This window comes from Zalophus californianus, chromosome 17 (assembly GCF_009762305.2).
Source record: "Zalophus californianus isolate mZalCal1 chromosome 17, mZalCal1.pri.v2, whole genome shotgun sequence".
In the NCBI taxonomy this organism is placed as follows: Eukaryota; Metazoa; Chordata; class Mammalia; order Carnivora; family Otariidae; genus Zalophus; species Zalophus californianus.
Window position 1 is genome coordinate 43762520 of NC_045611.1, and position 22708 is coordinate 43785227.

The 22708-nt window shown below is 54.1% G+C and overlaps 4 protein-coding genes across 9 annotated transcripts; 3 read left to right on the forward strand and 1 right to left on the reverse strand.

The window, feature by feature from the left end:
- Positions 1 to 1426, forward strand: PSENEN (presenilin enhancer, gamma-secretase subunit). Its single transcript, XM_027617988.1, has 4 exons — positions 1 to 158; positions 291 to 447; positions 872 to 976; positions 1143 to 1426. Exons 2-4 carry the CDS (start codon positions 387 to 389, stop codon positions 1280 to 1282), a joined length of 306 nt encoding a protein of 101 aa, XP_027473789.1. The 5' UTR covers positions 1 to 158; positions 291 to 386; the 3' UTR covers positions 1283 to 1426.
- A 770-nt stretch (positions 1427 to 2196) lies between these two features.
- On the forward strand, positions 2197 to 7386 carry LIN37 (lin-37 DREAM MuvB core complex component). 3 transcript variants are annotated; one of them, XM_027617894.2, is made up of 9 exons: positions 2204 to 2720; positions 5251 to 5326; positions 5518 to 5568; positions 5867 to 5896; positions 5978 to 6063; positions 6149 to 6315; positions 6864 to 7004; positions 7091 to 7164; positions 7250 to 7386. In XM_027617894.2, the coding sequence occupies exons 1-9, from the start codon at positions 2354 to 2356 to the stop codon at positions 7329 to 7331; spliced, it is 1074 nt and encodes a 357-aa protein (XP_027473695.1). In that variant the 5' UTR covers positions 2204 to 2353; the 3' UTR covers positions 7332 to 7386. The 3 variants fall into 3 exon arrangements, with proteins under 3 accessions (XP_027473696.1, XP_027473695.1, XP_035580913.1); XM_035725020.1 differs by lacking the exon at positions 2204 to 2720 and adding an exon at positions 2797 to 2949; XM_027617895.2 differs by lacking the exon at positions 5518 to 5568 and having other exon boundaries at positions 2197 to 2720.
- Positions 7387 to 7442: 56 nt separating this feature from the next.
- On the reverse strand, positions 7443 to 10059 carry HSPB6 (heat shock protein family B (small) member 6). Its single transcript, XM_027617951.2, has 3 exons — positions 9744 to 10059; positions 8650 to 8772; positions 7443 to 8533 (listed from the first exon to the last, which is right to left on the reverse strand). The coding sequence occupies exons 1-3, from the start codon at positions 9924 to 9926 to the stop codon at positions 8363 to 8365; spliced, it is 477 nt and encodes a 158-aa protein (XP_027473752.1). The 5' UTR covers positions 9927 to 10059; the 3' UTR covers positions 7443 to 8362.
- A 665-nt stretch (positions 10060 to 10724) lies between these two features.
- PROSER3 (proline and serine rich 3) lies at positions 10725 to 19348 on the forward strand. Of its 4 annotated transcripts, none has more exons than XM_027617691.2 (11): positions 10725 to 11167; positions 12210 to 12306; positions 12613 to 12815; positions 13689 to 13816; positions 13920 to 14029; positions 14703 to 14785; positions 14882 to 15021; positions 17653 to 17828; positions 17946 to 18894; positions 18983 to 19064; positions 19173 to 19348. In XM_027617691.2, the coding sequence occupies exons 1-11, from the start codon at positions 10827 to 10829 to the stop codon at positions 19312 to 19314; spliced, it is 2451 nt and encodes an 816-aa protein (XP_027473492.1). In that variant the 5' UTR covers positions 10725 to 10826; the 3' UTR covers positions 19315 to 19348. The 4 variants fall into 4 exon arrangements, with proteins under 4 accessions (XP_027473492.1, XP_027473494.1, XP_027473493.1 ...); XM_027617693.2 differs by having other exon boundaries at positions 17653 to 17795; XM_027617692.2 differs by having other exon boundaries at positions 13923 to 14029.
- Positions 19349 to 22708: the final 3360 nt, after the last annotated feature.

Genomic DNA, 22708 nt, shown 5'->3' on the forward strand with positions numbered 1-22708 from the left:
CCCGCAAAATCACCACCTGGCGTTCCCTGAAGGCGCATGCGTGCAGCGTTGCCGCATCCAAAAAGACTACAAACTCCAGAGATACTTGCCGAATCTCGCGCAAACGTCCGACGTTGAAAGTGGCTAAGGCTTCCAAGCGGAGGAAGTGGACTGCACTGGTGAGTTGGGGGCCGTTCGCGCCCCCGAATAAACATGAAGGGCGTTCGACCCAGTCAGCTTGCTGGTGGGGACCGGGGTACCCTTCTTTCAGCAAACCCACCCTTCAGTTTATCTCCGTTTTGTCGTTATAGGGGCGTGGTTGTTCGCGATCCCTGCATCTGTCACTTGGGGTCAAGGCTTGGCTCCTGCCCTGCAGACCCGCGGGACGACTCGGCCTCAGCGCAACTATGAACTTGGAGCGGGTGTCTAACGAGGAGAAGTTGAATCTGTGCCGGAAGTACTACCTGGGTAAGGGCCGGTTCCTAGGATCCCAGGAGAAGAGAGGGGACCGGACTAGAGCGCCTGAGGGAAGAGAGCCTGGGGGCCTGGATTCTTGAGTCCAAGGGATAAAGCGACTGGGGTTGCGGACTCCTGGGTCTGAGGGAAGGGCCTGGGACCTGAGGAAAGAGGAGGCTGGAGCCTCAGCTTCTGGGTCCCAAGAGACGGGAGAGTTGGGCCGGACTCTGGGTCCTGAGAAAGAGATGAACGAGGAGTCAGATTTTAGGGCCCTGGGGCGGGGCAGGATTTCTAAGTCTCTGATAGCAGAGATCTCCATTTGAACTTGGATATGGGGGAGAGCCTTCCGTCCTCTAGGTGGGAGTTGGGGCAGGGGGAGGGGAGGGAGAGGAGGATCCTCACTGCCTTACGCTCGTTTGGTTTTTTTTCCTCTTAGGTGGGTTTGCTTTCCTGCCTTTCCTCTGGTTGGTCAACATCTTCTGGTTCTTCCGAGAGGCCTTCCTTGTCCCAGCATACACGGAGCAGAGCCAAATCAAAGGCTGTGAGTCCAGCGCACGGATGAAGGGAGGCCATCAGGTGTTGGCAGGGAATGATGGAGGTTCCAAAATCATGGGGTTCTGGAAGAGGAGAGAGGGCCAGCGTGGGGCGGGGCGGGGGGCGGGGAGCAGGTGGAGGCCGGCCTTACCCATTCCTGTTCCCTTTTACAGATGTCTGGCGCTCAGCTTTGGGCTTCCTCTTCTGGGTGATTGTGCTCACCACCTGGATCACCATCTTCCAGATCTACCGGCCCCGTTGGGGCGCCCTTGGTGACTACCTCTCCTTCACCATACCCCTGGGTACTCCCTGATAGCTTCCTCCACACAGGCCTGGGACCTGCTCATTCGCCCAGGATGGGCTTCTCTACTCTAAGCTCATTCTCAAACCCCTAAGACTTGTTCCCATTTCCTATGTTCTTTGCTGACATCCCCCAATAAAGGACTCTAATTCTCTATATTGACTTCCTGGATCTTTTGGAGGTTGAAGCATAAAGTGATTATTACCATTCAGAAATATGTATTGAATGCCCACTTTGTGCCAGGCTTAGTGCTTCACCCATCATGTGCAATCCTTCATTCTCTGCACCCTCTGAAATAGCAACTTTCCTGCTCAGGAACCCCGTTTTCCAGATGCAGAACTAAGAAAGGAATAATGCTTGCACTACTAGGGGCTTTTATCCTGTGCTGGTGGTGTGTGAATTTGAAAACTGTACTTTCCCCCTTGGTCTCGGTATTCTCATCAGAAATGTGGATATCAGTGCTACCTCCTAGAATTTATCTGAGCCAAAACATGCGGTAAATGGAAGTTTCCCGTTTTCTGAAGATGTTGTCCGCAGCAACAGATATAGCCAAGAGCTTTATCAGAGAAGTCTTCCTTGACCATCTTATTTAAAATTCCAATCCCTGCCTTGGTAGTCCCGATGTGCCTTCAGCTTGTATCCTTTCTCATCACATTTCATTTAAAATGCTTCACTTGTTTCTTGTAATCTTACATCCTCCAAAATATACGCTCTATTACGTTTTGTTCAGTGCAGTGTCCCCAGTGCCTAGAAGAGTGCCTGGCCCACTAATAAATACTTGCTAAATAAAAGGTTGTGCCTGAAGAGAGGTTAACAGGTAGCTGGCACCTAGCGAGTGCTCAGTGAGACTGAACCCGGCCTAACTCCAGACTTCTCCTCCTCAGGGACAAGAAGGACTCCCACGGTTAAATAAACGGGTCAACAGCTAAACTGGTGTTACTCAAAGGTTCTAACACTACAAGTTCCAAGAAGCCTCGCGAAGCCCTGATCCTCCATCACCCACCGTGCCTCGCGCGGCGCAGGCGCCGTTACTCTGGCTGCGTCTTGGGAGCTGGAACTACACCTCCCAGGAAGCGCTCCGGGATGTTGTTGGTTTGTTTCCGGAAACGGGGCCTCAGAAAGGTGGGACTTAGACCTGGGAGCCGATGGCGGCAGCTGTCAATTGGTCAGGGACGAGATCGACGGTCGCACCGACAAATGGAAATAAGAAATTGCCAAAGGGGCCCGCCCACAGAAGGGAAACTAGTGGAGGTGGCGGCTGCGGTGGCGGTCGCCGCCGGACACTTCCTCAGCGCGGAGGACTGGGCGCACACAAAGCTTACCTTGACCTCTTCCCGTCTGCCTTCAGCTTTGATTTGTGACCCTGGGCTCTTCTGGGCTCCTCTGACCCAGTTAGCCACACTTCAGACCCAAACCATGTTCCCGGTGAAGGTGAAAGTGGAGAAATCAGGTGAGGACCCCGAGGTAGGGGGCTTTTAGGGGAGCACTGACCGATCGGGGTATGGGAGTCCCGAAAGACAGGATTATCGCGATAAGACGGACCACGCGACTTCTTCCTGCCGCCCACCTGACTACCGCTATGTCAGGCGTGGAACGATTCCTGCCCTCCTCATACCTTCCCGGTTTGTGCTCAAGGTGGCGTTGAGATTGAATGGTGGTGGCTCAGACCGTGTGGTGCGGTAAGACACCGGGATCCGGAGCCGTGTGACTCTGAAAGGGACCCTTCTTGGCTCTGCCTCAGTTGCCCTGTTTCCAGCAGTGGTCATCTCCAGCAAAGGTGCTTGGCGCCTGAAGTGCAGGGAAGCTTTTAATCCTGGCAGTCACTGTACCCCAACAATCCTAGGAAGTAGGAGAAGTGTGGTGGATGGGGAAACCGAGGCTGAGAGAGAGGAAGTCATTTTCAGTTGGGCCCGAGTTGATGGGAAACCAGGACTGGCATATCGTGGTGGGAGAGGCACGGAATCCAGACCAAAAAAAAAAAAAAAAAGCAAAATGATGTGTAGGGTGTTAGATGGTATAAGTGGTAATAAAACAAAAACAGGAGAAGGTGAGATCTGACAGGATGAGGGAGAGAGCTATGGGGATAGGTGAGGGAACAGCAAATCCGACCAAGGAAATAGGTCTGAAGAGGCCCTGAGGTGGAAGACTCATGTGGCCTGTGCAAGGACGGGCGGGGAGGCCAGTGTGGCTGGAGCAGAGCGAGTGAGGTGGGGAGCATGAGGGAATGACGGCAGAGAGCGAGAGGGAGGACAGATCTTGTGGGCGCAAGTTAGGACTTTGGCTTTTACTCTGAGGGAAATGGGGGGCCAAGGGAGGGTTTGAAGCTGAGGAGCGAGTTAATAAAAATGCCCCCCCCCCCCAATGCCAAAAGAATCGTGGGTGGAAGAGTAAAGGCTTGGCCACAAATGGTGGTTGGGGGGCAGGGGTAGGCAGGGTCATGGAGGCCTGTGAACACCGGGCCGAAGAGCTCAGTCCCGGGGCTCTGCCGAATCGTGGAGTGTTCTAAGCAGGAGAGGATCAGGGTTGGTTTGGTTTTCCAAAGAGTCCTCCGGCCACCTTGTGGAGGTTCGGTCAGAAGAGGAAATTGAGGCTGGGAGCCCCGGAGAAGGAAGGGAGAGGACCAGAGTAGGGAGGGGATATGTGGAGAGACACTCAGGAGGCCAAATGGACAGGCCACGGGGTTGGTAAAGCTGGGTGGGGGAGGATGAGAGGTGTCTATTACGAGACCCAGGGAGGGACTAGGGGACACCGGGGCTACCCCCGAGATGGGGGCCCAGGAAAAGGGGTAAAATTTAGAGAGGCACTAACCCTAGTGTGGGACCCAGTAGATGGTAGGGGCCTAGGGGATGTTCAGGGAAAGGTATCTAGGAGACCATGGGATCCCAAGGTCTAAGGTTCAGAAGAGAAGCAGGGGCTAGGGAAAGAGATGTGGGTGTGATCTATACCTTGGCTCCTGCCCAGGGCTCTTTGCTAGAATCTCAGCTGCCCCTAGCCCTTCACCCCTACCCTGTCTCTCCTCAGTGATGTTGGGAATCCCTGTGTCTCCCCATCCCAGGGCTGGCAAAGCATGTCCCCAAGTGTCCTTCCAGGCTTTGAGCATTGGGCCAGAGTGATGCTAGGTACTGGTTGGAGGAAGAGAGCAAACACCTCACAAGAGCAAGAGGAGAATATTTATAACATCATCACCTCCTTAAGTTCTATGATGAGGGGAAGTAAACCCATAGGCTGACAGAGCCGGGAATGCAGGAAGGGGGGCCCAGATGTCATTTCCTGCCCAAAATGGATATTTTTAGGTGCAGTCTCCAAATTATTAAATGTTGTCCTTTCAGATTTAGTTCAGATTTTAAATAACACCACTGCCTCAGCCAAACAGAGCACATCTGGGGGCTAGATTCTGCACCCAGTTTGAGTCTCTGCCTTATAACTTGAGCTGTGGAGCCAGATGGCCTGTGTGCAAATCTCAGCCCTGCAATTTCCTCGCTGTGTGACTTTGAGCAAGTAGCCCAACTTCTCTGTGCCTCAGTTTCATCATACATAAGATGGGGATAATCATATCTACCTGCCAGAGTTATTGTGAAAATGTAACGGGGTTAATGGGGGTGACGTGCTTGGAACAATTCTTGGCACATAAAAGTACTCTGTATAACTTACTTATATTATTACTGTTGTTGCTAAGAGAGTCATACACACCATGGGTTTATTTAAACCTCACAACAGTCCTTGCAGATAGGTGTCATTGGGAGACCTATTTTCAGGATGAGGAAACAGGCTCAGTGAGGTAAGGTGACTTGCCTTTGGTCACACGTGAGCATGTGGGACAACCCTGGGGCCCAGTGCTCTTGCTCATCACATCAGTTGTCTTTGCTCACTGCACCCCTCTGGCTGAAGGCTTGGATACGCATGCCTCTCCCCCCGCCCAGTTGTCTGCCCACCTGCCTTGGGCCTGGGAACTGACTCCTGCTCGGTATCTTCTTCCCCAGAGTTGGAGATGGCCAAGGCCCGGAACCAACTCGATGCTGTTTTGCAGTGTCTGCTGGAGAAGAGTCACATGGACAGGTTGGAACCTGGCCAGGCACGGGTCATAGGGGGTTAGGGGTCCTGGCAAGTTGGACCCTCTTGGTCCTGGGGGGATCTGGGTAAGACCCCAGAGGCTGGCTTAGGGAGCAAGGGGCCCCATGGAAAAGCCACTCAGTGCCTTCCCACTCAGCCCTGGAAACCCCAAGCCCACAGTTCTCTTCTGCTACCAGGGAGCGTCTGGAGGAGGAAGCTGGGAAAACCCCCTCAGACACCCACAACAAGTAAGTTTTGTGGCTGGGATCTGTATCTGAGGGTTTGTGCTGGACAACTTCCTGCCTCGTCCAAGCTTCCTCCACCATAGTCCTAACCACCCTGCATGTACAGAGACCCTGTGGCAGCAGAAGCTTAGGTCCCCTCATGGTTGCCACCTACAGCCCTGGAGGCGTGAGCGGGACACAGGGTCTAAGGGGTTGGTGGGGTCCATGTGAACATCTCAGTATCCCCAGGGCGCCCTTTGGGCGGTTTTGAGTGGGCATTTTTTCGAGGGTCAGCCTGCTGACACCTTGTCTCTCCCCACAGGGATTGTTCCATTGCAGCCACTGGCAAACGGTAAGGTGGCAGGGGCCCCAGCTGACTGACGGGAGGTCGCCAGCCCCCGCCCTGGTCCTGATGTTCTCCTGCCCCACACAGGCCATCCGCCCGCTTCCCCCACCAGCGGAGGAAGAAGAGGAGGGAGATGGATGACGGGCTGGCTGAGGGAGGGCCACAGCGATCCAGTGAGTAGGCAGTGGCTCTAGAGGGCAGGCCGGGTCGGGGAGCTGTGTGAGGATGGTCACACACTTTCCCCTCCCATTACCCTAGACACGTATGTGATCAAGCTGTTTGACCGGAGTGTGGACTTGGCTCAGTTCAGTGAGAACACACCGCTCTACCCAATCTGCCGAGCCTGGATGCGCAACAGCCCCTCAGTGCGCGAGCGTGAACGCTCACCCAGCTCACCACTGCCCCCGCTGCCTGAGGATGAGGAGGTTGGATGTGTGGTGGGCCCCCTCTCAACAGCCAGTGGGTAGATGGTGAAAGATGTCCTCTCCCAAAGCTAGTGGGAGAGATGGGCACAGGTCTCTGTGATTTCTGGATCCGGTGAGGCACACAGATGCTAACCCTTTGGCCGAGGGTATGGCTGGAACTCCCTGAAGCACACAGACATGACTGCCTGGCCGGAGAGGGACAAGGGACAGGGCTCCCTTGGGCAGGTAGATGTGACCTCCAAGATTAGAGGTTCCCAAAAGCTGGGGGGCTTGACAGGGGTCCTTACTGCAAACAGGTGTAGCCACCTGGCTTAGTGGAGCAGGTGGGGGTTACTGGGCTGGCTAGGAGTGATTGGGGGTCCCTGGGCTGGACAGAATACAGGCAGGGATCCCTGGAGCCGACATTTCTTTGACATGGCTCTTAAGACAGGTCCCCGGTGAGACCCTCGTGTCTGCTGTCACTGGGAAAGGCAGGAGGGGTGAAGTGTGTACTGCTGGCCCTCTTCTCTAACTCTCTTGGGCCTGGTGTGGGGCCCTTGTGTCCCCAGAGTTCAGAGGTCACCAATAGCAAGAGTCGTGACGTGTACAAGCTGCCTCCACCCACAGCCCCTGGGCCACCTGGAGATGCTTGCAGATCCCGAATTCCATCCCCCCTGCAGCCTGAGATCCAGGGTACCCCTGATGATGAGGTGGGTATGCAGGCTGGCCCAGGGCCATGGGGCATATGGTACGGGGCTTGGGCATGGCCAACCCCTCCTGGCCTTTGTCCACGCAGCCCTCCGAGCCTGAGCCCTCACCATCCACGCTCATCTACCGCAACATGCAGCGCTGGAAACGCATCCGCCAGAGGTGAGCGTCCCTGAACCTGCTTGTACCCCTATGGCTTCTTCCCCAGCTGCTGAGTCCTCCCTCTGCTTCTCTACCCCCAACACAGGTGGAAGGAGGCATCTCATCGGAACCAGCTTCGGTACTCAGAAAGCATGAAGATCCTACGGGAGATGTATGAGCGACAGTGATGTTCCCCTGCCCACCACATCCCCCCAATAAACATTCCCCTCCTTCCCACCTCCACACTGGCCTCTGCTTGCTCCAGCCCATATTTCCCGGCACAGACATAAAGCAGTTGGCACAGCTCTAGCACATTTATTGGGGGAACGGATAAGGGGCTGGGGTGGCAGGAAATTCAAGGAGGGAGAAGGATTGTGGGGCACCAAAGCAAAAGTGGCTGCTTGGTTGGATCTTGGAGAATGAGGGGAGGTATGTGAAAGGTGGATTACCTGGGATATGTGGTTGGAGATTAGGGGATTATGGCAAAATGATGGGGTTCTGGTTAGAGCTGGGGATGGGGCTTAGGATATCTGTGCAGAGTCTGGGGTGATGGGGTGGGTATCTGTGCAGTCTGAGGTTGAGGGTCCTGCTAGGCCTGGAATAGGTGTCCAAGGGTGGGGGGTCAGAAAAAGAGTTTAAAAGTCTCGGATGGGGGCGCTGGCTGGGGTTTCAAGTCACAAGATGGGTGGGGGGAGTAGATTGTCCAGTTGGAGTGAGGGGAAGGATCCAGAATCTTGAGGACCAGGCCTTGGATGGTCTGGGATATTTGAGGGGTGAAGAGGGATTCTGCTTAACTGGCCTAGGGTGGGGGCAGGGCTGTCCACACCATAATGTAGTGTTGGAGAGGGAAAGGGATTAAAATGGGACGTGGAGATATTTTAACAGATGAGTCAGAAGGAAGCAGAGGAGGGAGTTTTGAGTGGGTTTATATGCCAAGAAAGTGGGGTCAGTGGGGCCGGGAGACTGTAGGCTGAAGGGTTGTCCGTGTAGGGCCTGGAAGCTAGGGAGCTGTCAGGAGTCTGAAAGCTGGAGGGAGTGTGAGAACGGGAGTGTCAGTGGAATGGTCTAGTTACTAGGGAAGAGTCTACGTGGGAAGGGTCAGGGTAGGATCCCAGACTGGGTGGGTGGTTTGGGTGCGCTCGGGACATCTGGCTGGGTGGAGTCAGGTCGGCTTTAAAAGAGGGGGCCTGAGGCGGCTCCCGGGGTTCAGGCATGACGCCTACTTGGCAGCAGCCTGCGGCTGCGGCAGTGGGGCCTGTGGCGTTGTGGGTGCAGCCTGGATGGACAGGACGCCCTCTGGGGACAGCGCGGACGTCACGGCCGCAGGGTCCACGCCAGGCGGCAAGCGGTAGCGGCGGTGGAACTCGCGCGCGATGTATCCATGCTCATCCTGGAGAGAGAGAGAGAGAGACTTGAGTGGCCCCTCCCTTTTCCTATGGACGCCCCGCCCCTCCGGCCTGCGGATCCACCTACGCGTTCTGGCACCACCCCTACCAGCGGGCTCACCGGGCGCTCCTCGTGGCGCGCATGCACCTCCACGTGGTCGCCAACCACCTTGACGGCGATTTCCTCCGGGGAGAAGTGCTTCACGTCCAGCAGCACCGAGAAATGCCCGGGTTCCGTTGGGACCTAAGCACAGCCCGATCGTCATCGGCGGGGCGAGGCTCCTCCCCCCGTCGGTACCGGGGCTGTCCCTGTCGCAGGCCTCCGGAACTGGACAATCCATTCCTTTCCTATTTGTAGCCCCAGAGGATCTCTTCACCCAGAATAACTGGGATCACCCCTCCCCCTGTGATCACTGAGATTCTCTCATCCAGAGTGATGAGGCCCCCTTCCCCTGCAAGATCAGGACCTCAGCTCTCACAGGGTAAGGCCTGCCCCCTCCCCCAGTGTCAGAGTGCCCTTTGGACACTGAATCCCCAGGCCCCCATCCCTCAGAACCCCTGTTGCACTTACTGCACACCGCCCCCCCACCAGACATTGCCAAGATGCCTCTTCCCCCAGCTTCCAGAGTCGTCTTTTTACCCTCCCACTGGAGTCACGGGGCCGCTTGCGCCCTCAACAGTTACCAGTACTCTCCCCCCACTTCTCAGAGTAGCCTGGCCCCCCTTTGTCAAGTCACAGGACCCTTCCTCCCTTCTGTCTCTCCAGGAGGCAGAGGGTCACCACATGCATACAGTCTCCAAACTCTTCCCCGAGAATGACAAAACATTCCCTCCCCTCAGGAGTCCCTGGGAACCCCCATGCCCTTCAGAATAACTGAGCGCCCCCCTTTCCCCAGATTTCCTGGGTCACCAGCCTCCTTCAGAGTCACCTACGCTCCCCTCAGAGTGACGGCCCCACCCTATCCGTGACTCAGCCATTCCAGCCCCTCAGACCTGAGACCCTCCTCAGATGGGCAGGGACCTCCCACCCGCTTCAGTAATCCGGCCTGTGAGATTCCATACTCAGGGAACTCTGGAAGCCCCTCTGAGTGGCCGGACTCTCCACCCTACTCAAAGTCGGGGGACATTCCTCACCCCGCCCCCCCCCCCCCCGGGATGACCGGGGCTCCAAGCCTTGCAAATGGTCGAGTTACCGCCCTCCCCCAGGCCTGGCACCTGGGCGGTAGGCAGCGCCACGCTGGGTGCGCGCAGGTAGTAGGGGGCCAGTGAGGCGGGGCAGAGCGCAGCCAGCTCGGCCTCCAGCAGCCCCTCGCCGAAGCGCTGGTCGAAGAGGCGCCCGGGCAACGGGGCCGAGGCGCGGCGCAGCCAAGACGGCTGCACAGGCACGGGGATCTCCATCCTGCTTCGCCGCCGCCGCCGCCCCTAGGCTCCGCAGTGCCCCTGCGTTGCGCCGCAGCCGCTCTTATAGTACGCCTTGTGTCCGCCCCTCGGCGGGGCGCCCGGGGACATTGGGACCCGAGCCAGCCCCGGCCATTAATAGAGTCTTATTTAGAAAGCCCAACAATGACTTGGCCATTTATTAAGCGCCTGCTGGATGCCAGAGAGGTGATCCCCCGATTTCCCAAAGGGGAAACTAAGGCTGAGGAGGTGGAGCCTTGCCGAGTGGGTAGGACTGCGCGGCATTTGGGACCCAGGGCCCGAAAACCCCTGCGCAGAGTTCGCAGTCCCTTTAATCCACCCCCGCCCCGCAGGCAGCTCTGGGGATGACGCAGATGGCGGTCTTAGGAGCAGATTCTTGGGTACAGGGAATGTGGTAGCCGGCCAGGCTGTCAGAAGGACACAGAACAGACCCTACTCCCATCTCAGCAGGGCCTGGGCCCAGCCCCCCGGCAAGCCGGGCCTAATTCTAGGCCTCTGACTCAGCCTCGGGTGCGCAGGGTAGCGGGGTCTGCCAGGTGAGCAGCGGCCAGAGGGCGCGGGCACGAACAGTCCAGGCTGGCCCCCGAGGGGCCGCGCGACGGGCCCGAAATAGCTCATTTTGATCCCACCACCTCGGCTAGGAGCCCAGGCCTGGCAGTTAGCGGAACCAGCTGCTCCTGCAGCAAGACGGAAGTGGTTAATGACTCCGCGGGACTGGTTGGCTGGCCCGACTGATGGAGGGGCGGCGGTTAGAGACGGGACAGATTCCCCGATTGCCCTGCAACGCGAAAAACGGTGGTTACATTGGAGTCCGGACAAGACTTCCGCAGCAAAAAGGGGGAGTGGCTCTAAGACACGGCAGGAGAGCGAGAGTACTTTATGACCCCTCCTAACCGCGAGCTCACCCTCAGATCCTTTCCATTGGTCCACAGGCTTGCCAATTACTGCTGCACGCTACGGTTCTCCAATCAAACATGCTCTCTCAGTCAGGCCGAAGTTACAGCCAGTTGTGCGACATCTCCCTTTGGCCACTTTCCAATTACTTTTATTTTCCTCTTCATCATTGGTCCCCTTGGAGGCCGCTCTCTTCCCGCGCGGGCACTCCGGGAGAGGGGCGGGCCTGACAAGGCATTGCTAAGCGACAAAGATGCGCGCGGGGTCAGCCCGGTGAGGGAGCGGAGCTGGCGGAAGCCCCCAGGTAGCTGCGGGATGGACCGCAGGTGAGACCGATCCTTCTCCCGGGGACCGCAGGAGGCCTGGGGAGGACTTAGGGTGAGATTAACACAGCGTCGGGTCAGGTTTGCTAGGGTCCGGAGTCTCTTTTTCAACCGCACTGGAACTACAACTCCCAAGATGCTCCACATCCTTTGGCAGCTCCAGCCCAGGACTTCACCATCGGGGTCCCGTAGCGTCTTACGTTCCGCTTTCCAAGTGGCTCCAAGGGCTTTTCTTTTTCCTCTAGGGGTGTCCAGTGTCATCTTGGGAGTTCAATTTCTGAATTTTAAAACTGCCCCCAGATTCCGGTGGGTGTTGGTTTTGACCTTTCTAGCTTAGGCGGAGCCCAGTTACTGATGGGGATTGTAGTCCATTTACCATTTCCTCCTTCGTGTCCCCAGGGCTTATGGGAAATGTAGAGAAATAGGGTTTAGCCCTGGTTCTTAACCCGAGCTCCACTTCAAAATCACCTGGGACGGTGCGAAAGAGATACAGATAACCAGCCACCTTCCAGATATTATGATTTCTGGGCGCCTGGGTGGCTCAGATGGTTGAGCGTTTGCCTTCGGCTCGGGGTCATGATCCCGGGATCCTGGGATCGAGTCCCGCATCGGGCTCCCTGCTCCTTGGGAGCCTGCTTCTCCCTCTCTCTCTCCGTCTCTCATGAATAAATAAAATATTTTAAAAAAATGAAACCTAGATTCTTAAAAAAAAAAAACAGATATTATGATTTCTTTTGGCTTGGAGTGAGGACCACATATCTGTATTTTTAAAAGGCTCTTAGATTGGATTCAGGGTTAAGAACCACCAGTTGGCAGTTCCTTGGTTTTCTGAGACTGCCCCCAAGAGCTGGTGGGAATTGAGCCTCTAGTACCATTATCTTGAATGAGCAGCGTTGCTTCATGGGAATTATAGTTCATCTCTTCCTGCAATCTATGGGAATTGTCATCTGGTTCTGCCCTCCTCTTCCCAACCCCAAAACCTGACTCCACCCCACAACCCCCGAACAGGGGGGCTCTGCCTGCCAACCTCACTCTCCCCTTGCAGTCTGCCAATTTTCTCCATCCAAGACAGCCCCTTTGAGGATACTCCCCTGGATCAAAGCCACTACTGGCCATCCCAAAGCCAGACCTGGCACCCCAAGGTGAGGACACTCCATAGAGAGTGGTGTGTGTGAGCCCAGCGGTGAGGGAGTAACAACTAGAGGGAAGGGGGATATGTGATGGGGGGGGGGGTGAGGGTTAAGAGACAGTCCTTCCTCACGGCTCTGCCCCCACCCAGTCCTCTGTCACCTGGATCACCTATTGTAGCCCCCAATCACTCTGAGTTGTTACCATTGTGGGATATGTTTCCTCCCCTCTTGACTAAGACACACTTCACGTGTGCCTTCATTCCCCTACAGGGATGACCCTTCAACCCTCACTTTCTTCTCCCTACCTCCCTATCTTAGACCCTGAGCCCATCCAGGTCCCGGGGGTCCAGGCCCCCAGAAGCTCCCAAGGCTCTGACCACAGGTCCCAACTCCTCTGAACTGTTTGAAGAGTCCTGGCCGTCCAGCTCAGGAACCCCTTCCCCACCCAGCACCACTGAAGGACAGATGGGAGCCTCCCAACCACCCACCCTGGTTGACAGCAGGGAGTCTGTGGTGGCCAAGTAAGTAGCAGCAGCCCTGGAGGGGAAGAAGGGTTTGGATCAAGAGGTGGCAGGCATCCCATAATAATCACCATAGCCAGAGTTGTTTGTGTAGCACTTTTAGGACCACACTTTATATGTGCTATTAAGAGCTCTGGAGCTAGGCTGCCTGGGTTCAAATCCCAGCTCTGTCACTTACCCTCTGTATGAGCTGGGCCTCAGTTTCTTCATCTGTAATTTGGGGATATTAATAGCTCATATCCCCTAGGGCTGTTTTAAGCTTTCAATGAGTTACTGTCTATAAAGCATCTATAACAAGTGCTATCACATAGTGAGCCCTTGAATTTGTAGGATCCAAGTTCAGCTGCTCTAACAAACAGTCCCAAATTAATTGTGGCTCGAGCAAGATAGCATTTATTTCTCCCTCACCCAAACAGTCCAGGCAGAAGCAACCAGGGCTGATATGGCAGCCCCCGGCTGAGGTGTCAGGGGCACAGTTTGCTTCTGTCTTATTGCCTCCCATCACTAGGCTGTTGTCCTTTCCTTTATGGACCAACCATAGAGGAAATGTGGCTCCCAACCACATCCACTTGCCAGAATCATGTCTCATCTCATAACCCTGCTGGTCAAGAACCTAGTTACATGGCCATTAAACTCTTGGGACCCCTGATAAATATATCTGTAGAAGAGTGGCTATGTGCCCAGTATTATATAGTCTTATATAACATTGCATTACTCTGTAAGAAGGAGCAGATGTTGAGGGACAAGTACTAGGTATTGCCAAAGTACTTGATAAACATCACTGTTGTGATTGTTATTATCTGTTGTTATTATTATTATTATTATTATTTGGCTCTCCTCATTCACTCACCTCCCATTCTCTGATGCTCACAGGTACATAAACCGGTTCCGCCAGGCTCAGCCCACAAGCCGAGAGGAACGCCAGCCTGCAGGCCCAACCCCAGCTGACTTTTGGTGGCTACGGCCTGGATCTCCAGACACCCTGAGTCAACTTGCAGCAGGTACCGGCTTCAGTCCTATCCACTGCTGGCCTAAAACCTTTCCTGATCAATGCCCCCAGCAGAGATTCCTCATGGCCCCCCAAAATCAACTGGGGCTTCTCAGCAGGAGTCAGTGAACCAGAAGGAAGACCGAGCACAGCAGTCCCAACTCTTGCAAAGGTGGCCAGCGCATCTCAGGCTAAGGCTGTGACTCCCCTTAAGGAAATGAAGCAGGTGACATCCTCATCTACTTTCTTCCCTATGTACCTGAACTGACAACACCAGCCCTAGGATAGAATTAGAGTCAATCCCCAATTCAAGGAAGCTTAAACAAAAAAGGAGGATTTGTTGGCTAACGCAGTCAAGAAATCCAAATGTATATGCTTTCAGGAATGGCTGGATCCAGGTGTTTGAACACTATTAGGAGGAACTCAACTCTCTTGACTCTCTGTTCCTCTTTCTTTGGCTCAATCTCGGGCAGGCTTTCCCCTTGAAGTAGTGAAGATAGCCCCAGTGATTCTAGGCTTCTAACTTACATAGTCACTTCAGTGGGAAGAGGAGGATTCTCCAGTAGTCCCATCCAAAGCCCCAGCGCTTACTCTCATTCGTTCATCTTTGAGCCAATGACTGTGGAACCAGAGGACAGATTGTTGTGATTAGCCAGGCCTGGTCAGGAAGGTCGGGTCAACCCTTCTCCCACAATAATGACTACACGGAGGGGTGTACAACCCCAGAGGAAAACTGGGTCCCCCTTCCCTGAGGAGGAGGAGCGGATTCCTTAGAATGGCTTACCAGCATGTGAGGATACCAGGTGGAAGGCAGACCTGTACTCCAGGCCCTCTGTCCAAAGCCCTTTCCCAGCACCCTTTAAGATGGGGGCTAGCCTCTAATCCCTCTTCCCTCGCAGAGCCTCAACACATGGAACTCATCCCTGCTGGACCTGGAGACACTGAGCCTGCAGAGCAGAGCTGCCAGGCTGCTCAAACGCAGGTGCTTTCCCTGCACCCATCCCCACTCCTACAGCTCCACACCCCGCCCACCGCCTCTGAGACCCCCTGTTGCCTCGCTTCTGCTTTCTTCCTACAGCAAGGCCTCCATTTCCTCCTCCTCACTCAGCCCTAGCGATACCAGCAGCTCCTCATTCCCCGTCAGCTCTGATGGGCTCTCTCCCTTCTCCGCGACCTTCATCCCTGACTCCAGCAAGGGCTCTGACCCCAAGGCACACGGTAAGTTCTGAGGCAAGGATGGAGAAGAGACTGGATGTGAATCCCAGCTCTGACATTTACCAGCTGGGTGACCTGGGGCCTCTCTGGGCCTCTCTGTTTCTCCAGCTTTAAAACAGGGGTAAATAAATGAGTTGGGGGATGCAGGGAGCTCTTGCCACAGGTCCTGACGGTACCTATCATTAGTATTACAGGCTCTCTCCGCATCCTGTTTGCAGTTCTGAACACAAATTTCCAAATCAGATGGCTTTTTGCTCATTTGGCCCTGTACCTGATTGGAGAGCAGAATCTGACCTAAAGAATAAGAAGGCTGTTTATCATCTCTATATCTCATTGAGGGTGAATAGACATACTTTTTGCTATGGCTGTGTTACTTTGAACCATACGAAACTTTTGTCTTTGTCAGTAAAAAATGGTTGAATATGGACAGTTTCATATTGTTCAACCAAATACTGTGTTTGAGTCTGGTATACTGAGCAAGCCCCCTGTTGACGCTGGACTTTGCTGAAGCAGGCCGACTATTGAACGCTCAATTCCTGCCACCTGAAGTCTTCAGATTTCAGAGATGGGATTAAGGACCTGGATTACTAGTACTCCATGACCAGGTCCTGGGGCACAGTGGCGCACAGGACAGATGCTGTCCGTGTCTCATGGGGCTTGAGTGAATGGGGGACAGGGAGGCACGGTAAACAGGGAGGTGTCCTGCGTGGTGTATGTGATCCTGGCTGAGCTCTCGCTCGTCTGATTCTTTGCTCCTTTTCGGCTTCACCTCACCTTTTATTCACCTCTCCTTCCTGAGCCTCAGTTTTCTCATCTGAAAAATGGGGATAAGACTAGTACCTACTGCATGAGTTGTCCTTCAGATTAAATTTATTCATTCTTTCATCTAAAAAACACTGAATACTTATTGTGGATGAGGCCCTAGGAGGGGGCTTGAGGATTCTACAGTGAACCAACCATGTGTGGTCCCACCTTCATGGTCCTCACAGTATAGTGAATGTGGGGCAGAAATAGCTACATAACCCCACAAATACATGTGAAATGTAAGCAGAAATGAGGGCCATGCAAGAGAGGATCGTGATGCTGGGAAGTCAGGGAAGGCCTTCTTGGAAGAGGTGCTGTCTAGTGGAGACCTGAACAATGAAGGTGGGGACAAGAGCCCTCTAGCATATACGGAGGACCTGAAGTGGGGGGGAGCATGGTGCAGATAACGGACTAGAAAGGGCAGGGTGGGGAGGTGCGTGGGGGGGTGAGAGTAGTGTGGGGCCAGGTGGAAGAGATTGGCAGGGGTCAGAGTACATTGGGCCATGTAGGCATGGGAGGCATTTGGTCCTTAGCTTAGTACTGGGGAGCCACGGGAGGCTTCTGAGCAGGGAGGGATATGATCTCTCTTGGGTTATTAACAGACTCCCTCTGGCTGCTATGGGCCCCCCCCGTGAGAGACGCTGGTAGTTTCTCTTGGGCCAGAGCCTGAGGAACAGAGTAGAGGGAAGTGGCCAGGTTTGGAAGTAGAGTCACAGGATATAGAGAGGAGTGGGGGGAGAGAGAGAGATCCAGGATGACACCCCCCTTCTCTGCGCAGCATCAGATGGTAGGGCTTCAAAGAGACAATGGGAGCCCTACTGATATGACCGATCAAGTTATGCTCTGGGTGATGGGAATGATGTCCACTCGCCCCATTGAACTGAGGACGGCCCGTGGCCCTGCCCTTGGTCACTGCTGTATCCCTAGCACAGGTCTGGACCCTGCACTTCAGTATAATAAATAGTTCATTTGGCATTTATGCCACAGACACTGATGGCACCAGGCCTTGTTCTTGACACTGCGGATATAGTGAGGGTCAGACAGACGAAAACCTCCTTGTGTAGCTGGCATTGTGAAGGGAGAGCGAAGTAAGCAAAGAAGTACCACACTGAATATGTTAGAAGGGAAAAGAGCTAAGGAGAAACCTGGAACAGGAGAGAGGATAGTGGCTGGGGGCTGTTGCCGTTTTAAACAGAGTAGCCAGGGAAGGCCCCACTAAGAAGATGATACTGAGCAAAGATCTGAATCATGGGAGGGATGGAACCCTGTGCATACAGGAGGGAACAACACAAATGCAAAGGCTTTTGCTTTTTACCAGGACAGGGGAGGGTTCCAATCCTGGCGGGCCCTGATCTGACTCAGGTGTTCCCAGGCTCCCTCTGGCTGCAGGGTGGGGTGGGGTGGGGTGGGGTGGGGGGAATGGGACAGATTGGGAGGAAGTAGAGAGACCAGAGAAGAGGTTGCTGTGGGGTTGGCCCCAGGAAAGGGCAGTCAAGAGAGGAAGAAGGGGACAGATTCTGGAGGATCTGTCTTGTTCACTGCTGTAACCACAATGTCCAGAACAGGGCCTGGCATACGGTAAGAACTCACTAAATATTTGCTGATGAATAAAGAACGGAATGATGACAGGTTGAGAAGCCCAAGAGTGCTCTCTCCTCTGACTCCGCCCCTTTTCTCACTTCCTGCTTGGGAGAAGAGGTGGGACATGATCTGGAGAGCCTGTCTGAATACCTTTCTGGTACAGCCGAAGGGTATATGCACAGGCTGTCCTTGGTTTGCTCATCACCCCAGCCTGTGGCCTTACCCTTCCTCCTTCTACTTACCCCACAGTAACACCAGCACCTGCCCCCATCCCTGCTCCAGCCCCGGTCTCCTCCCAGGCACCCCTGCGTCCAGAGGATGATATTCTATACCAGTGGCGGCAGCGGCGGAAGCTTGAACGGGCTCGAGGAGGGCAGGGTGATGGAACCTGGGTACTACCCCGGACTCCTTCCCTCACCACTCTAGTGAGACAGGGGAGGGAGGAGGCTGAGGGGGCTGGAGGGAGGGATGCTAAGGGAAGTTGGAGGAAGGGGGAGCCAGAAGGGGACTGAAGAACCCTCTGTCCTTTCTCTCCCTTTCAGGTCCCTGCCCCCGTTTGTCTACAGGCCCTTCCTGCCCCTGCAGAGACCCTTGGCTCCCTGGGAACCCAGCCTACCTGTGTCCCACATTGGGCCACTGTGGCCCGACCGGGGCCCCTGGAGGCCTTCTATATGGAGAGGCCTCCTATTCCCCCAGGGTTCTCTCCACACATCTTTTGGGGCCCCAGCCCCCATGGGTTCTTCTGGGCCCCGCAGTCTGGTCCCTGGATATCTCTCGGGGCCATTCCTCCCACGCCCTCTACCCTTGCGCCTCCGGCTGCCACCTCGGCACCCGCAGCCTCCACCCTCCCGCCCCCAGCCGCCCCCCAGGACCCGCCCACTCCTGTTCCAAGCTGCCGGGCGCAGCCCGAGAAGCAGGGCCCCAAGCCTCGGAGTAGGGGAGCCCCAGGCCCGGAGTCCTCTGGGACAGTCGTGGCAGCTGACGAGGGTCCTGGCCCGCAGCTCAGAGGCGCCCTGGGCCAAGTAGTATCCGCTCGGCTCTTCCCGGACAGCCTGGAGGACACGCCCCCTCACCTTGAGGGCCCACCTCTGCCCAAGGCTGGATCTCTGAAAGTCAAGGCCACACACCCCCAAACCAAGATTGCGCCATCTCGCTCAGAGGTCACTCCCCCTCTATCTGGATCACGATTTCCCAAAGCACAGACTCCGCCAAATCGGTCTAAAGCCGAGTCTCGGAAAGCTCAGGCCACGCTCCCCCTAGCGGTGTGGGAGCCTCGGAAAGACAAAGACACTCCCTTGGCTGAAGCTGGGTATCAGCTGCCCAAGGTCCCGCCCCCTCCAGCTGAGGAGGCGTCCCCTGGCCCCGAGGCCCCGCCCCCTCCCTCCAAGGCGGGGCCTCTCGGGGAGGTGGCTACGCCCCCCACCGCTGCTGAGCACGCCCCCTCAGAAGATCTGCTCTGCCAGGCTGCCCGACTTCTGGAGGCGGCAGAAGGTGAGCTGATGTGCGTGGCTGCCCCGATCTGGATGGCAGTCCAGCACCTTACGAGTCGACCTCCTGGCGCTCGCGCTTTTCCCCCTAGACTCTGACGGCAGCGAGTTCCAGGACGACCCGGTACTTCAGTTGCTAAGAGTTCAGAGGGCCGAGCTGAGACGGCAGAAAAGGTGACCATCACCGGGATCTACAACACCCCGTTCCCAGGGCCATCCACCCTCCCAGGCCCCGATCCTGAGCGCATAACCTCAGCCTCTACTACCCTGGCTTTTTTGCAGGGAAGTGGACGCCCAGCTATCCCTCTTACTGGAGCACACTGAAGACTCAGGGACTTGGTCTCCTCCAACCAGGTCGCCCCCCAGGTCCCCAGGAAGGCGGCCGCAGAGGGGAGGAGCTTCTCTTGAGAACAGACGGCGCTGAGTTGTACAAGTTATATTTTTCCCAATAAAATTTTTTTCACGTTACTGATCGTCTCTGAGAAAGTTGTTCTGGAAAGGCTAAGGGTCGTGCTAACTCAGAGAAATAGCTCCCTCCCTCCTCTACCCACCCCCTGCCCCCCACCCCCACTCTAGTTCCTGACAGTTTGGCACAAAATCTCTTCCGGTTTCCCCTCCGAGGAATCCTCTCTGAGGTCAGGACAGGGGTGTGGTTCCAGGCCAGATTTGAGGCAAGACTGGGACTCACCTTAGTTGACTCAGCTCAGAAGTGGATCCTCCTGTCTCAGGGGAGACCAAAGGGCTGTGTTCTGGGCATGAAGCTAATGGGGTCATCAGAGTGCCTGGGCAATGGTCGGTCCGCAGTCCACAGCCTGCTTGAGCCAGCAGCAGCATATAGTGTGCTCATCCCTCCGTCCTTGAAACATTTCCTTCCCCTGCTTCCAGTGTCACACCTTGTCATTGCCCCAACCTGTCACTTGAGCATGTCCCAGGTCCCTGGCCTTAACTGTCTATATTCATTCCCAGGTGCTCTCATCTAGCTTCACCACTCTAACACCCATCTCTATTCTAATGGTCCCCAAATTTCTATCTTCAGCCTAGATCTGGCCACTGAACCTTAGGCTCCTGTATTCTGCTACCTGCCCCCAGAAGCTGCTGCTCACCATTTCCATTCAAAGGCTTAAGAGATGTCTCAAGCCCCACAGGTCTTAAACTGAGCTCTCAATCTTCCCCCTAAACTTGCCCCTCCCTGGTTTTCCTGAGCTCCATCCCGGCTGCTGCTCAGGCCAAAAGCCTCCTGGCCTTTCTTGACTCTTCTTTTTCCCTCACCCCACCTTCAGTTAGTTGATTAGCAATTCCTGTAAAATCTATCCAGAATTTAACCCTTCTTCTTCCAATGCCCTCATCCCAGTCTAGGCTATATCACCTGTCTGGACTTCTGAAAAACCAGTTGTTTTGTCTGTAAATTCTTTGACACACTTCCCATTAAAAAGTAGAGTCTGTGTCCCTTCTCCTTGAAACTAGGTAGAACTTTGGGGACTGCCTCAACACAGAGAATACAAAGGAAATGACACTGCTTTAACTTTCTAAACCAGATTAGAAAAGATTATACAATTTCCACCTGGTGGCCCTGCATCCCCTCTCTTTTGTGTGCTTTAGAGCCCTGGGCTACCGTATAAAAAGTGCAGTTGACCTCCTGGGTAGGGATTTTGGTTACACAGGTGTATGCACTTGTCAAAATTCAGTGAAAATTCTGAATTTTATTGCAGGTAAAGTTGACCTCAAAATAAAAACAAATATTGAACTGTAGTTACAGATATGCATGCTGAAGTGTTTAGGGGACAGCGTACCAATGTCTGTTATTTATTTTGAAATATACCCCCAAAATAGTAAGATTAATGGGATAGAATGAATAGAGTAATAGGTGAATGTGACATAAAGCAAAGTAAAATGTCATTGGTAGGATCTGAGTGGTGGGTATATGGGTGTCTACCATGAAATTCTTCAACTTTGTTGTATGTTAGAAACTTTTCATAATAAAATGTTGGAGAATGTATGATCAGGATTATTTTGATATCTGTATTTATAAAAAAGGAGGATAGAATAGGTTTCTGTTTTTTTTTAAAGATTTTATTTATTTATTTGACAGAGAGAGAGACAGCGAGAGAGGGAACACAAGCAGGGGGGGTGGGAGGGGGAGAAGCAGGCCTCCCGCCGAGCAGGGAGCCCGACGTGGGACTCGATCCCAGGACTCTGGGATCATGACCTGAGCCGAAGGCAGACACCCAACGACTGAGCCACCCAGGCGCCCTAGAATAGGTTTCTGTTAAAAGTAGCTTCTGGGGGCGCCTGGGTGGCTCAGTCAAGCGTTTGCCTTCGGCTCGGGTCATGATCCCCGAGTCCTGGATTTGAGCCCCACCTGGAGCCCCAGGAGCCCCAGGTTGGCTCCCCGCTCAGCAGGGAGCTTGCTTCTCCCTCTGCCCTTCCCCCTGCTTGTGCTCACTCTCTCTCTCTCAAATAAATAAATAAAATCTTTTTTTAAAAAGTAGCTTCTGTATATCATTGACATGGTATATATTTGTTTTCAGCCTTTTTGAACAAACCATACATTTAAATGAAATCAAAAAGAAGGAAATCTCTGTTTAGATATAAAGAGAAATGAAAGATGTTTTTAGTAGCAGAACCTGATCTAGTTGGGGGGGTGACTGGAGCCTAGGATTTCTGAGGAAGTTACACTTAAGCTGAGACAGGTAGGAATTAACTCGTTGACAAAGGGCCATCCTAATTAGTATTGCTGGATTATAAATCAGCCCCAAAACTGTGGCGTAAAGCAATCATTTTATTATGTTCATGGATTCTATGAGTCAGAAATTCGGACAGGGCACAGCTGGGGACAGTTTGTCTCTGCTCCATGATGTCTAGGGGTTCAACTTGAAAGACTCAAAGGTGACGCAACGGCCAGGGGCGGAATCCCTGGGGCTTCTTCACTTACAAGTCTGGCACTAGGGCTCAGATGACTCCAAGGCTGGGTTCAGCGGGAACTGTGGACTGTAGTGCTTACCCAGGGTCTCTCCACAGGGCTTGGGCTTCCTCAAAGCATGGCTTCCTGGACATAGTTGCACTTCTCAAAGCTCTAGAGCTAGTCATTCCAGCGGACAAAAAGGAAGATGCATTGCTTTTTTGCTACTTAGCCTTGGATATCACATAATGTCAATTCCACTATTCTCTGTTGATTGAAGTTGTCAGTCTTGCCCAGATTCAAGGGGGCGGGGACAAAGACTCCAGCTTTTCATGAAAGCAGTGTCAAAGAATTTGCGGTCGTGTTTTAAAACCACCACAGGGGTTGGTGGGGGGTGGGGTGCAGGAATGAGGGGAGACTGCAGGCAATGGGAACATCAGGTAGGGAAGCCCTGTGATGGGAGTGAAGTCAGCAAGTTCAATAAGTTGAAATAAGTCACCCTAAATTGACCCCTCCCTCAGCATTCCCTTTCCCCAATCCCGGCTTAACTTTTTATCCATAGAATTTATCACCTTCTAATTTTCCGTATTTTTGGATATTTTGTTCATTGTCTTCTCCCACCAGCTTTTGAGGCACATGTGAGCACGATATGTTTTCCCTTGCTTTGGTTACTGATGTAGCCACAAATTAAGTGATTAGAGTTTTTGAATGAATGAGTGAATGAATCAAAGTGGTACTTTCTGAGGTGAGGGGCCCTGTTGGGAACATGACCAATGGAAAAATTCTCTTGGAAAGGGCATTGTTATAGTGTTTTCTGGGCCTGGCTCAAGTCGGAGGCGGAACGACTGGGACTGGCTTTATGGGAGGCGTGGTCATGTTCTGGCATTTGGGGCTAAACCAAGTCCTAGGAAAAAGGAGT

Coding starts and splice junctions, on each gene's coding strand:
- PSENEN (XM_027617988.1), top strand. CDS start 387: ATGAACTTGGAGCGGGTGTCTAACGAGGAGAAGTTGAATCTGTGCCGG. Junction 448..871: donor GTGCCGGAAGTACTACCTGG/GTAAGGGCCGGT, acceptor TTTTCCTCTTAG/GTGGGTTTGCTTTCCTGCCT. Junction 977..1,142: donor GCAGAGCCAAATCAAAGGCT/GTGAGTCCAGCG, acceptor TCCCTTTTACAG/ATGTCTGGCGCTCAGCTTTG.
- LIN37 (XM_027617894.2), top strand. CDS start 2,354: ATGTTGTTGGTTTGTTTCCGGAAACGGGGCCTCAGAAAGGTGGGACTT. Junction 5,897..5,977: donor ATTGCAGCCACTGGCAAACG/GTAAGGTGGCAG, acceptor TGCCCCACACAG/GCCATCCGCCCGCTTCCCCC. Junction 7,005..7,090: donor AGGGTACCCCTGATGATGAG/GTGGGTATGCAG, acceptor TTGTCCACGCAG/CCCTCCGAGCCTGAGCCCTC.
- HSPB6 (XM_027617951.2), bottom strand. CDS start 9,926: ATGGAGATCCCCGTGCCTGTGCAGCCGTCTTGGCTGCGCCGCGCCTCG. Junction 8,773..9,743: donor TGGCGCTGCCTACCGCCCAG/GTGCCAGGCCTG, acceptor GGCTGTGCTTAG/GTCCCAACGGAACCCGGGCA. Junction 8,534..8,649: donor CGCGCCACGAGGAGCGCCCG/GTGAGCCCGCTG, acceptor CTCTCTCTCCAG/GATGAGCATGGATACATCGC.
- PROSER3 (XM_027617691.2), top strand. CDS start 10,827: ATGACCCCTCCTAACCGCGAGCTCACCCTCAGATCCTTTCCATTGGTC. Junction 12,307..12,612: donor GCCAGACCTGGCACCCCAAG/GTGAGGACACTC, acceptor TCCCTATCTTAG/ACCCTGAGCCCATCCAGGTC. Junction 14,786..14,881: donor GCCAGGCTGCTCAAACGCAG/GTGCTTTCCCTG, acceptor TTCTTCCTACAG/CAAGGCCTCCATTTCCTCCT.